Source organism: Piliocolobus tephrosceles, chromosome 8, assembly GCF_002776525.5.
Source record: "Piliocolobus tephrosceles isolate RC106 chromosome 8, ASM277652v3, whole genome shotgun sequence".
Classification (NCBI taxonomy): Eukaryota; Metazoa; Chordata; class Mammalia; order Primates; family Cercopithecidae; genus Piliocolobus; species Piliocolobus tephrosceles.
Window position 1 is genome coordinate 118,834,944 of NC_045441.1, and position 11,618 is coordinate 118,846,561.

At 42.4% G+C, this 11,618-nt stretch overlaps 1 protein-coding gene across 10 annotated transcripts in view; it reads left to right on the top strand.

Annotated features, from left to right (window-relative positions):
* NRF1 (nuclear respiratory factor 1) overlaps positions 1 to 11,618 on the top strand; it is a 151,402-nt gene that overhangs the window by 79,245 nt on the left and 60,539 nt on the right. For all 10 annotated transcript variants that reach the window (XM_023223418.1, XM_023223412.1, XM_023223417.1 and 7 more), the window contains one exon: positions 1,122 to 1,262. In XM_023223418.1, the coding sequence (XP_023079186.1) occupies positions 1,122 to 1,262 (141 nt within the window). The remainder of the gene's footprint in view (positions 1 to 1,121; positions 1,263 to 11,618) is intronic.

Here is an 11,618-nt window from a genome sequence, read left to right on the forward strand (position 1 = left end):
GATCCCCTTAGTTATTGACCTACTTGGAGGATTCTTCAGCTGCAGAAGTTGCACTATGTAGCCAGTAATAATATTTATTTTTCCAGATGCTTGGGGTAGAGTATGGGAATTTTTCTTTTTTAATCCACATAACGAGATGTTTATAAGGAAGTGTGTAGAGTCCAGCCCACTCAGCAGACAACCCAGGATTCAAACATTGTTGGAACTTCTAGATAAACCTCATTTTCTCTTCCATTTTTTTCCCTAAAATAGTGCCATCATATTGATAGAGCCCATTATATTGGTGGTTGGAGGACCCAGCGTCTGTCCACCCTTTCTGTTCATGATAGAAAAATGTGTGCATGTCCAGTGTGTTACTGTTAAGTTGAGACATTTCACTGGCAGTGGTGGGAATGCAGACAACAAACAACAACATCTGGTTCCGACCTGGGCTAGAGCTAAAGGCTTCATGGCTTGGAGGTTCACTTCTGTCACCAAGCCCTACCAGAAGCAAGGGAGATTTGACCTAGGGGGCTCCCTCTGGCCTGGGCCTTACCAATAGTGGCACTCAGCTACAACATACACCTATCGGTTTTGTTTTTTTTTTTTCTCTAATTCTTTTCAGTCCAGTCTCTTGTATGCTTGAATCTGCTGTCTGTTTGGTAGTCTGACTTTGCAGGAATGTAGCAGCAATTTGGAACGAATTGGTTACTTTGAGTTTTAGAAATGTAAGTCCTTAAAGATCTTGAAAATGATTTTGGTGATGAGCTGCCACAGCTAGTTGTTCATCCATTGGCCTGGGAAATGCAGAACCATGAATACCATGCCTGTTAGACCTGGAACAGGCGATGGCACCCTCATTGAGAAAATGTGATTTTAACTGAGAAGCAGTATTTCTGGAAAATTTTTCCACTGGCTCTCTTCTATTGTTGTTACCTGTAATTTCATCATCTTTTCATTTAATTCTGTTCAGTATGATGTCTTTGGGACCAGTGGGTATTTTTATTTGCTTGTAAAAGCGTTTGTTCTTAGGGCTATGCTATGACTCAGGAAGGCCAGCCCCACCCACTCTCTTGTTGCTTGGCACCAATCCTCCCTGGTTGTTGGGCATCTTGTTTACTTCTGCCCTTAATTCCCTGCAGGTGCGTAAGTACAAGAGCATGATCCTGGAAGACCTGGAGTCTGCTCTGGCAGAACACGCCCCTGCGCCACAGGAGGTTAACTCAGAACTGCCGCCTCTCACCATCGATGGAATTCCAGTCTCTGTGGACAAAATGACCCAGGTAAGGGGTGGGAGGTGAGGAAGGGACTCAGAGGCAAGTGGCACAGGTGTGGGCGGGCCTCTGATCACTTTTCTGCATTTTGTCCTCAGTGATCTGACCAGGGAGTGAGATGCAGACTGGAGTCTGGTAGTGAAACAGTAGCAGCCTTGGAAAAGACATTGTAGTGCCAGAAGAGTGCTCCCAACCAAGGGCATGGCTGTGGTGTCCTCTTTCTTCTGGCGGTTTTTTTTTTTCCCTTTCACTTGGTCCTTTGGGTTGGATTTAAAAAAAAAAAAAAAAACTTTTAGCTTGGGGTTGGTCTGAACAAAAGAACATTAGGAGTTTGATGAATCACAGTCAAGGTAGCCAAGTAAACTTTTAGCCCTCGGGCTGCTCTGCTCCTCTTTCAATGTAAATCCTGAATACCTCCATAATTATTACTAAGTACAGCTCCCTTCCACAGGGAATAAGAATGTAAAACTCAGAATGACAGTCTTCTGAGTCATTGATTTCCTCTTCCTTTTTAAAATTTTTGTTTAATTTTTTTTAATTTTATGATTTCTAAAGATGAGGGTCTCACTGTGTTGCCCAGGCTGATCTCAATCTCCTAGGCTCAAGCGATCCTCCTGCCTCAGCCTCCCAAAGTACTGGGATTATAGGTGTGAGCTGCTGTGCTGGCCTGATTTCCTCTTCCTTTAAGAAGGGAAGTCAAAATGTACTTAGCCTGATAAATCAGCATACCTCAGTAATTTTTATGAGATTATCCCTTTTATATATTTTTAGTTTAGCTTGATCAAAATCAAACACCTTTTTTTTTTTTTTTTTTTTTTGAGACGGAGTCTTGCTGTGTCGCCCAGGCTGGAGTGCAGTGGCGCGATCTCGGCTCACTGCAAGCTCCGCCTCCCGGGTTCACGCCATTCTCCCGCCTCAGCCCCCGAGTAGCTGGGACTACAGGCGCCCGCCACCACGCCCGGTTAGTTTTTTGTATTTTTAGTAGAGACAGGGTTTCACCATGTTAGCCAGGATGGTCTTGATCTCCTGACCTCGTGATCCACCCGTCTCGGCCTCCCAAAGTGCTGGGATTACAGGCTTGAGCCACTGCGCCCGGCCACACCTTTTAAACATATTTTCCCATCCTCTTTCTTTTTTTTTTGAGCCGGAGTCTCGATCTGTAGCCCAGGCTGGAGTGCAGTGATGCGATCTTGGCTTACACTGCACTTGGCTCACTGCAACCTCCGCCTCCCGGGTTCAAGAGGTTCTCATGCCTCCGAGTAGCTGTGATTACAGGTGTGCGCTACCACACCTGGCTAATTTTTGTTTTTTTAGTAGAGATGGGATTTTGCCATGTTGGCCAGGATGGTCACAAACTCCTGACCTCACGTGATCCCCCTCCTCGGCCTCCCAAAGTGCTGGGATTACAGGCGTGAACTACCACACCTAGCCTACCCTATTTCTTTATTAATTTACTTCTCTCTTGCTAAATCCACTTGTCAGGTTTTTTTCCTTATCTTATTCAGTCTTCAGCACCTTTTGACACAGTTGATTACTCTTTAAAGCATCTTCTCTCTGTCTCTTGACCGCACCCTCTTCTGAAGATCCTCATCCCTCACTAGGTGCTCCCCTCATCCCTTCTGGGGCCCCTCTTCCTCTTCTCACCTGATCATCGATATGCTGTTTTCACCCAGCTTATGTTCACTGTTAGATGTCTGGTCCTCACATGCCCCAAACAGAACCTTTGGTTGTTCCTACTCTGCACGCCACATCTGTTCCTCTCCAAGTGTTCCCCATATCAGTTAATGGAACTGCTGTCCATCTGGTTGCTCAAGTCCCAGCATGGAAGTAATCCTGATTTCCCTGTTTTGCCCTCTCCCTCCACAGTCCCCTGCCACCCTCCACATCTAATTCAGCAGCAGGTCATGTCAGTTCACCTCTGAAATGTACTCTGACTCTGGCCATTCATCTCACTTCCCATCAGCACCCAAGTCCAAGCCTTTAGCATCTCTTGTATAGCCTATCCACTGTGGTCTGCTGCAGTCCATTCTCCACGTAGCCATCCTAGTAGTTTTTTAAAAATCTTACATCATACAGGGTGTTGTAGCTCACGCTTGTAATCAAGAGGGGGATCCCTTGAGTCCAGGAGTTCGAGATCAGCCTGGGCAGCAGGCTGGAATTTTTTTTCTTTTTTTTTGTCTCTACAAAAAATACAAAAATTAGCCAGGGCACGGTGGTGTGTGCCTGTAGTCTCAAATACTTGGAAGGCTGAGGTGGGAGGATTGTTTGGGCCTGGGAGGTTGAGGCTGCAGTGACCCAAGATTGTGCCACTGCACTCTAGCCTGGGCGACAGAGCGAGATCCTGCCTGAAATAAATGAGTGAATGAATGAGTGAATAAATTTATTTATTTAATTCAGGCCATATCACTTCCTTGTTTAAGCCCTTTAATGGTTTTCCACTATTCCTAAAATCAAATTCAGACTGTGCCGTGGCCTTGAAGGCCCTGTGTAATCTGGCCTCTTCCTGCCTCATCTTCTTCCCCTCAGTCACTGGGCTCCAGCCACTCTAACCCTCTTTTCCTCAAACACCCTGCATCCATTCTTTTGCTTTTGCTATTCCCTTTGCCTGAATATTGTTCTGCCAGATGATTGCATGATGGACTTTATCTTATTCAAAGTCTAGCTCAAATATCACCTCCTGAGACAAGCCTTTCTTGATTATCCCACCTAAATGAAGCTTTCTTCTCCCCACCAAGCCACTAAATACATCCTCTGTGTTCTTGTCTGTGTAACACTTGTTACTACCTGAAATCTCATTTGTTAACTTGTATACTTATTTGTGGTCTCCCCAGCTAGAATTTGAGGAATTTAGTTTCTGTCATTTACTTCTGTTCAGTATAGCTGCTCAGCCTCTGAAATAACATGTCATCTAAATAATAGTATCTGTTCAGTAAATGACTTCAGGGTTAGTGCAAAAATGAGTTAAGTGTAATGGTGGGGAACAGGATCGCAAGTCCCCTGGGCAGGTGTTGACTCAGTGCAGACGCTGATGCTGCTGCTCAGGGGTGGCACTTTTATTTTTTATTCCATCTGAACCAGCAACTTGGTCTGAAGTAATACTACATTTTATAAATATAAACCTAAATAGTGATCTTTTGATTGTTGGATTCATAGCCCTTTCTGTGGACACTGGAAGGATCTCTAAATAATGGTTCAGAAAGGAAAGCATTATCTAAACCAAGCTTGCCCAACCCACATCCCGCAAGACGCATGCAACCCAGGATGGCTTTGAATGTGGCCCAACACAAATTCATAAACTCTCTTAAAACATTATGAGATTTTTTGGCGATTTTTTTTTCTTTAGCTCATCAGCTATTATTGTTAGTGTATTTTATGTATGGCCCCAGATAATTCTTCCTCTAATGTGGCCCAGGGAAGCCAAAAGATTGGACACTCCTGATCTAAACTTTTCTTTACTGTCTTTTAACAGTTTCTGTTATTCTGTTTCTAGAGGCATTCTGACTGGTTCAAGTAAAGAAAACATAAAGTGAATTATTTTTATCTTATCTGGTTGATGTAAAGAATCTACTCTGTCTCAGATGTAAAGTACATCTAAAACTGCCTAAGCCTTTGGTTTCGAATGCTGTGTTAGGTTAACTCCTCTCCTGTGATGGGTATTTGTTATTCTTTGTCACATTTGGTGTGCTAGGGTAAAACAGTCTGAGGTTTTGATTATATTAAATCATTGTGGATACTGGTTTTCATGAAAATTGGCTAGCGGCCGCAGAAGTCAGCAAACAGTTTAGTTATTATCATTTTGGAGGTAAGACATTTGAAAGTGTTTTTTTCCATTTTTGTCAAAACTCACTTGGTAGAGCTTGGTGTGCTGGTGAATGAGGAGCTGGATCTCAGTTGTCAAACACATAGATGCTTTGCTGGAGGTGCACATTTTCTCTATCATATGCTCCCTCCTTCCCCTTCTTACCAAAGATGATGACTAAAAAGTCAAACATAACAAATAAAATAAAATAAACAAATGATGAGGAAGAGGGAGCAGGATGATGAAAAACCCAGCTCCCAATTGAATGGGAATTTCCAAGTATTTGGATCCTGGCATTTTCCCCCCTCAACGTTTTATTGTTGTTTGTTTTCCTCAATTACTTTTTTCTTAATCTGAGCTAAATAGCTAGCTCTCTCTCTCTGTCTTTTTTTTTTTTTCTGAGACGGAGTCTCGCTCTATTGCCCAGGCTGGAGTGCAATGGCGTGATCTCAGCTCACTGCAACCTCCGCGAGCCGGGTTGAAGCAATTATCCCACCTCAGCCTCCTGAGTAGCTGGGACTGCAGGCGTGCACCACCATGCCTGCCTAATTTTTTTGTATTTTTAGTAGAGATGGGGTTTCACCACGTTGGCCAGACTGCTCTCCAACTCCTGACCTCAAGTGATCTGCCCGTCTTGGCCTCCCAAAGTGCTGGGATTACAGGCATGAGCCACTGTGCCTGACCAGTAGCTCTCTTTTATAATTGATCCTAAAGACTTTCACTATTAATGGGAGTAAAAAAGGAGGGTTTTATTTCCACCCAAACCTAGATAGGCAAGGGTATGGGACTACAAGCAGTCTAATGCACTGTTAGTGGGAATGCAGATTGGTACACTTTCTCTAGAGGGCAGGTTGGCGTTGGCAGTGCATATCAAAGTCTAAAAGGTGTATATCATGCCCTCCAATTAAACACAGATGTACATTGTTTATTACAGCATATCTACAATAGGAAAATTGGGAACAATGTGATTGGTTAAATTACGATAGTGTTTAGAATTTATATAGGAAGATGAGCAGCATAGCCGAAAAGAGATGATACGGTGAACTATTAGACACTAAAAATGATGATTTGCTGTTTATTGCAGTAGAATAATATTTGTGGTATGTTAAATTAAAAAAATTGTAAAGTAGCATTTTTTTATATACTGTAATTTGAAGAGTTTAGGGCTTTATTTTTCTGTTTCTTTTGGGAGATTTAAAAAAAATTCTGGGAACACAGAATTGAGCTGATTTATCTCATTTTCTGTAACATTAACATAAAATGTGCCCACCTCTGTGTGTATAGAACTTTGGAGGGATGCACATATTAACACTGGGCACAGTGGCTCACGGCTGTAATTGCAGCACTTTGGGAGGCTGAGGCGGGTGGATCACCTGAGGTCAGGAGAGCAGCCTGGCCAACATGGTAAAACCCTGTCTCTACTAAAAATACAAAAATCAGCCGGGTGTGTTGGCATGCCCCTGTAATCCAGCTACTCGGGAGGCTGAGGCAGGAGAATCGCTTGAAACTGGGAGGTGGAGGTTACAGTGAGCCCAGATCATGCCACTGCACTCCAGCCTGGTTGACAGAGCAAGACTCCGTCTCAAAAAAAAACTGATTGTATGGCTGGGCACGGTGGCTCAAGCCTGTAATCCCAGCACTTTGGGAGGCCGAGATGGACGGATCACGAGGTCAGGAGATCGAGACCATCTTGGCTAACACGGTGAAACCCCATCTCTACTAAAAATGCAAAAAAACTAGCCGGGCGTGGCGGCGAGCGCTTGTAGTCCCAGCTACTTGGGAGGCTGAGGCAGGAGAATGGCGTGAACCCGGGAGGCAGAGCTTGCAGTGAGCCGAGATCGTGTCACTGCACTCCAGCCTGGGCCACTGAGCGAGACTCCGTCTCAAAAAAAAAAAGAAAGAAAAAAAAAAAAAACTGATTGTAAAGTAGCATTTCTTATATACCGTAATTTGAGGGATTTAGGGCTTTATTTTTCTCTTTCTTTTGGGAGTTTTGTTTGTTTTTTTTTTTAATTCCGGGAACACAGAATTGAGCTGATTTATCTCATTTTCTAAAACATTAACATAAAATGTGCCCGCCTCTGTATGTATAGAACTTGGAGGGATGTACATTAAAATATTAACACTAATTATCTACGCATGGTGGCATTATAGGTGATTTTCATTTTATCTAAATAAGCATGAATTGCTTTTATAATAGAAATACAAAAAACTATTTTCTTATTTTATATTAAACTTGAATTTTTTAAGTGCAAAGTTAGGCCAAGCACAGTGGCTCACACCTGTAATCCCAGCACTTTGGGAGGCTGAGGTGGGTGAATCACCTGAGGTCAGGAGTTCGAGACCAACCTGACCAACATGGAGAAATCCCGTCTCAACTAAAAAAATTAATAAATACAAAATTAGCCAGGCTTAGTGGTGCATGCCTGTCATCCCAGCTACTCGGGAGGCTGAGGCAGGAGAATCACTTGAACTTGGAAGGCGGAGGTTGCAGTGAGGTGAGATCGCACCATTGCACTCCAGCCTGGGGCAACAAGAGCGAAACGCCGTCTCAAAAAATAAATAAATAAATAAATAAAGTGCAAAGTTTGATAATGTTTCTGCTTTGTTTTGCCCAAAGATTACTTTTATTTATGTTAGCATGAAGATGTCAACATCTCTCTTTTCCCCCCCCTTATTTTCCTCTTAAATAGATACTTTGTGTTGGAAGGCACACTACTAAGTTCTTTACAGGGGCATCTCATTTAATCCACCTTTGTGTGTGTGTGTGTGTATGTGTGTCTTAAAAATTCTTATTTTATAGTCAAGGAAGCAGAGCTCAGATATGGTTTATAGCCATTAAGAACAAGTACATTTTACTGGACATTAATTCTAGATTTCAGAACATATGAGTAATTTATGACTTCCTTGAAGTGATAAAATTCTAGAACTATCAAACTGGACTGTAATAGAGATAGACTTGAGTTAACCAGACAGCTCTATTATCATCTTATCTGCACTTGATGGTATAGAGATGACTTGATATTGATGACCCTAACTTACAAATCTATATAGGATCCTAAGATACATTCTGAATCGTCTAAAGAGAGTAAATTATATTCAATATTGTTCTAATATTATGCGTTGCATTATTTTGTATCTTTACAAATGAGAAAGTTAGCATGATTTATTGGAAAGAATATTAACTCAGTCAGAAGATCTATTTTCTAGTCTCAATTCTACTACATATAACCATGGTTCTCACTTTCATCTTCTGATGAAATACATGCCCTCCTACCTTAAGGAGTCAAAGGAAGAAAAATAAAATTTGGTGTAGGAAAATGTTTTGAAAACTAAAGCATCACACCAAGGTATTATTACTAATTATTAATGGTAATTATATGTATTCATTTTTGAATAACCTGAACATACCATCTCTCAGCCTATATTCATTTTTGAATAACCTGAACATACCATCTCTCAGCCATGTTTTATTAGAGAAAGTTCATGAACCAAGAATTTTAATTTTTCTCAGCAGTTAAGTGGGACAATACAGGTGGCTTTTTTTTTTTCTTTTCCCTGGCGTCTACGAAAACATAGTATTTTTCAGATTGAAAATTGAGGCTTAAATAGAAAATGAAATGTATGAAGCAAGCTAGTGACAAATAGAACTTAGGGCTGCATTCATATTGCCAGTGCTTTCTAAAAAATCTTTTTTGTATAAAACTGTATTGTGTTCATTATTCAGATTGACTCTTTCAGCCAGTCTGCACTAAACATTTACTTTTTCTTTTTCTTTTTTTTTTTTGAGACAATCTCACTCTGTTGCCCAGGCTGGAGTGAAATAGTGCGATCTCGGCTCACTGCAACCTCCACCTCCTGGGTTCAAGTGATTCTCCTGCCTCAGCCTCCCCAGTAGCTTGGATTACAGGCGCACGCCACCACGCTAGGTTAATTTTTTGTATTTTTAGTAGAGACAGGATTTCACCATGTCAGGCTGGTCTCGAACTCCTGAGCTCAGGCAATCTGCCCGCCTTGGCCTTCCAAAGTTTTAGGATTACAGGTGTGAGCCACCGTACCCAGCCAACATTTGCTTTTTAAAAAAATTTTTTACTTGCCCCCAAACTCTCAAAATTGTCTCCTACACAGATAAAAATTGCACATACCGATGTCTGAAGTTCTGTGAGAACTAAATGCTTCTGTTCTTTTAGGAAGCAGCTCTCTTGGTTTTTGGCTTTTGTCTTTTTTGTTTCATTGAAAGTATGATTTTTTTCTTTTTCTTTTTTTTTGAGACCGAGTCTCGCTCTGTCGCCCAGGCTGGAGTGCAGTGGCCGGATCTCAGCTCACTGCAAGCTCCGCCTCCCGGGTTTATGCCATTCTCCTGCCTCAGCCTCCGGAGTAGCTGGGACTACAGGCGCCCGCCACCTCGCCCGGCTAATTTTTTTTTTATTTTTTAGTAGAGACGGGGTTTCACCGGGTTAGCCAGGATGGTCTCGATCTCGTGACCTCGTGATCCGCCTGTCTCGGCCTCCCAAAGTGCTGGGATTATAGGCTTGAGCCACTGCGCCCGGCCAAAAGTATGATTCTTTATTAGTAAATAGGACGTTTTACCTGAAAAGTTTCTGTTTTTACTATTATAACTATAGTAAGATTTTTAGTCTCTTGTTTTGGTGCCATGAGTTGGAATAGTCCTTATTTTGGCAGGGGCGGGGTGGGAGGTGGGTGTACGTGTTAGAAAACTACATATCTCTGTAGTATTTTTAGTAATTAAAATGAAAATTTGGATTTCAAGGCACCTTTAAGAATAGTGGCTGGAACTTAACTCTATGCTTATTCCATATCTGTTTAGAATTGGAGGAGGTTGAGATAAAGCTTAGCAAAAGAGATCCTTAGTTTGGGGTAGGTTCTGCAACCCTAGAATTCATTTACAGTGAAGTCTCCTTTTTCAAATTTTGAAAGTCAGGTTAGCAAATTTGTTTTAGGATACTACAGACCAGGGCCTAGTGGATGGGCTAAGTCAGTGCCTCTCAAACTTCAGAGTGTGCAGCAGTCACCTGAGAAGTCATGTTCAAATGCAGATTAGGAATCAGTAGGTCTGGAATGGGCCTGAGGTTCTGTCTTGCTGGTGAGCCCCCAGGTGATGTCAGTGCTGCTGTTTCTCAGACTGTGCTTTGAGTTCAAGGAATTGCGTAGCTTCTTTCAGAGTCTTTAAGCAATAATTATGATTTTGCTTGTGGAAAATCAATTCTGCTCTTTACCAGACGTGGGTCCTATAGGCTTCTCTTGTTCTTGGGAGGTGGTAAATCTCTTTGGAATCTGTATTGGAAGACATCCAGGCATATATTATAATTCCAGAAGAAGCATCACTGGAAAGACCTGGGCAGTATTATTGATTAAAATCCACTCTTCTTTCCCTTCTCCCTTCCCTCACCTTCCTTGAACTTACTGACCTCCTCTTACTGTCACTGGGGCAATCTTTGTTGCTTTAATATTCCCGTGGCTTGATGATGCAACAGGATAGTAATTTATAGCAGTTTCAGGTAAACCTTCTGAAATGTTCAGCACAGTGTTGCTTCATTAGGAAGGAGTTATTCACAAGGCTTTGGAGATGTTTTACTTAGAAAACAGCCAGTCAGTTATCTGCTCAGGTTTTTTGAGAGTTTTGTTCTGTTTTGAAAAATAATAGGTCTCACCTCTTCTACCCAAAAAGTAGAAAACATTATGCTAATTGAAATAAGTGGGACATGGAAGGAAAATATTGGGTGATTCTACTTATATGAGGTATCTAGAGTGGGCAAAATGATAAAGATAAAAAATAGAAGTGGCCGGACGCGATGGCTCACGCCTAATACCGACACTTTAGAAGGCCAAGGCAAGTGGATCACTTGAGGTCTGGTGTTTGAGACCAGCCTGGCCAACATGGTGAAACCCTGTCTCTACTAAAAAATTTTTTGTATTGTTTACAAAAAATTAGCTGGGTATGGTGGCAGGTGCCTGCAATCCTAGCTACTGGGAACGCTGAGGCAGGAGAATCGCTTGAACCCGGGAGGTGGAGGTTATATTGAGCCGAGATTGTGCCACTGCACTCCAGCCTGGGTGACAGAGAGAGACACCATCTCAAAAAAAAAAAAAAAAAAGAAAGAAAGAAAATATAAGTTACCAGGGACTATGGGGAGGTAGAAGTCAGGAGTTATTGTTTTAATGGACACAGAATTTGTTTGAGATGATGCTTTAAAAGTTCTAGAAATAGGCCAGGCACGGCGGCTTACACCTGTAATCCCAGCATTTTGGGAGGCCGAGGCAGGCAGATCATGAGGTTTGGAGTTTGAGACCTCCCTGGCCAACATAGTGAAACCCCTTCTCCGCTGGGCGCGGTGGCTCAAGCCTGTAATCCCAGCACTTTGGGAGGCCGAGACGGGCGGATCACGAGGTCAGGAGATCGAGACCATCCTGGCTAACATGGTGAAACCCCGTCTCTACTAAAAAATACAAAAAAAAAAAAAAAAAACAACTAGCCGGGTGAGGTGGCGGGCGCCTGTAGTCCCAGCTACTCGGGAGGCTGAGGCAGGAGAATGGCGTAAACCCTA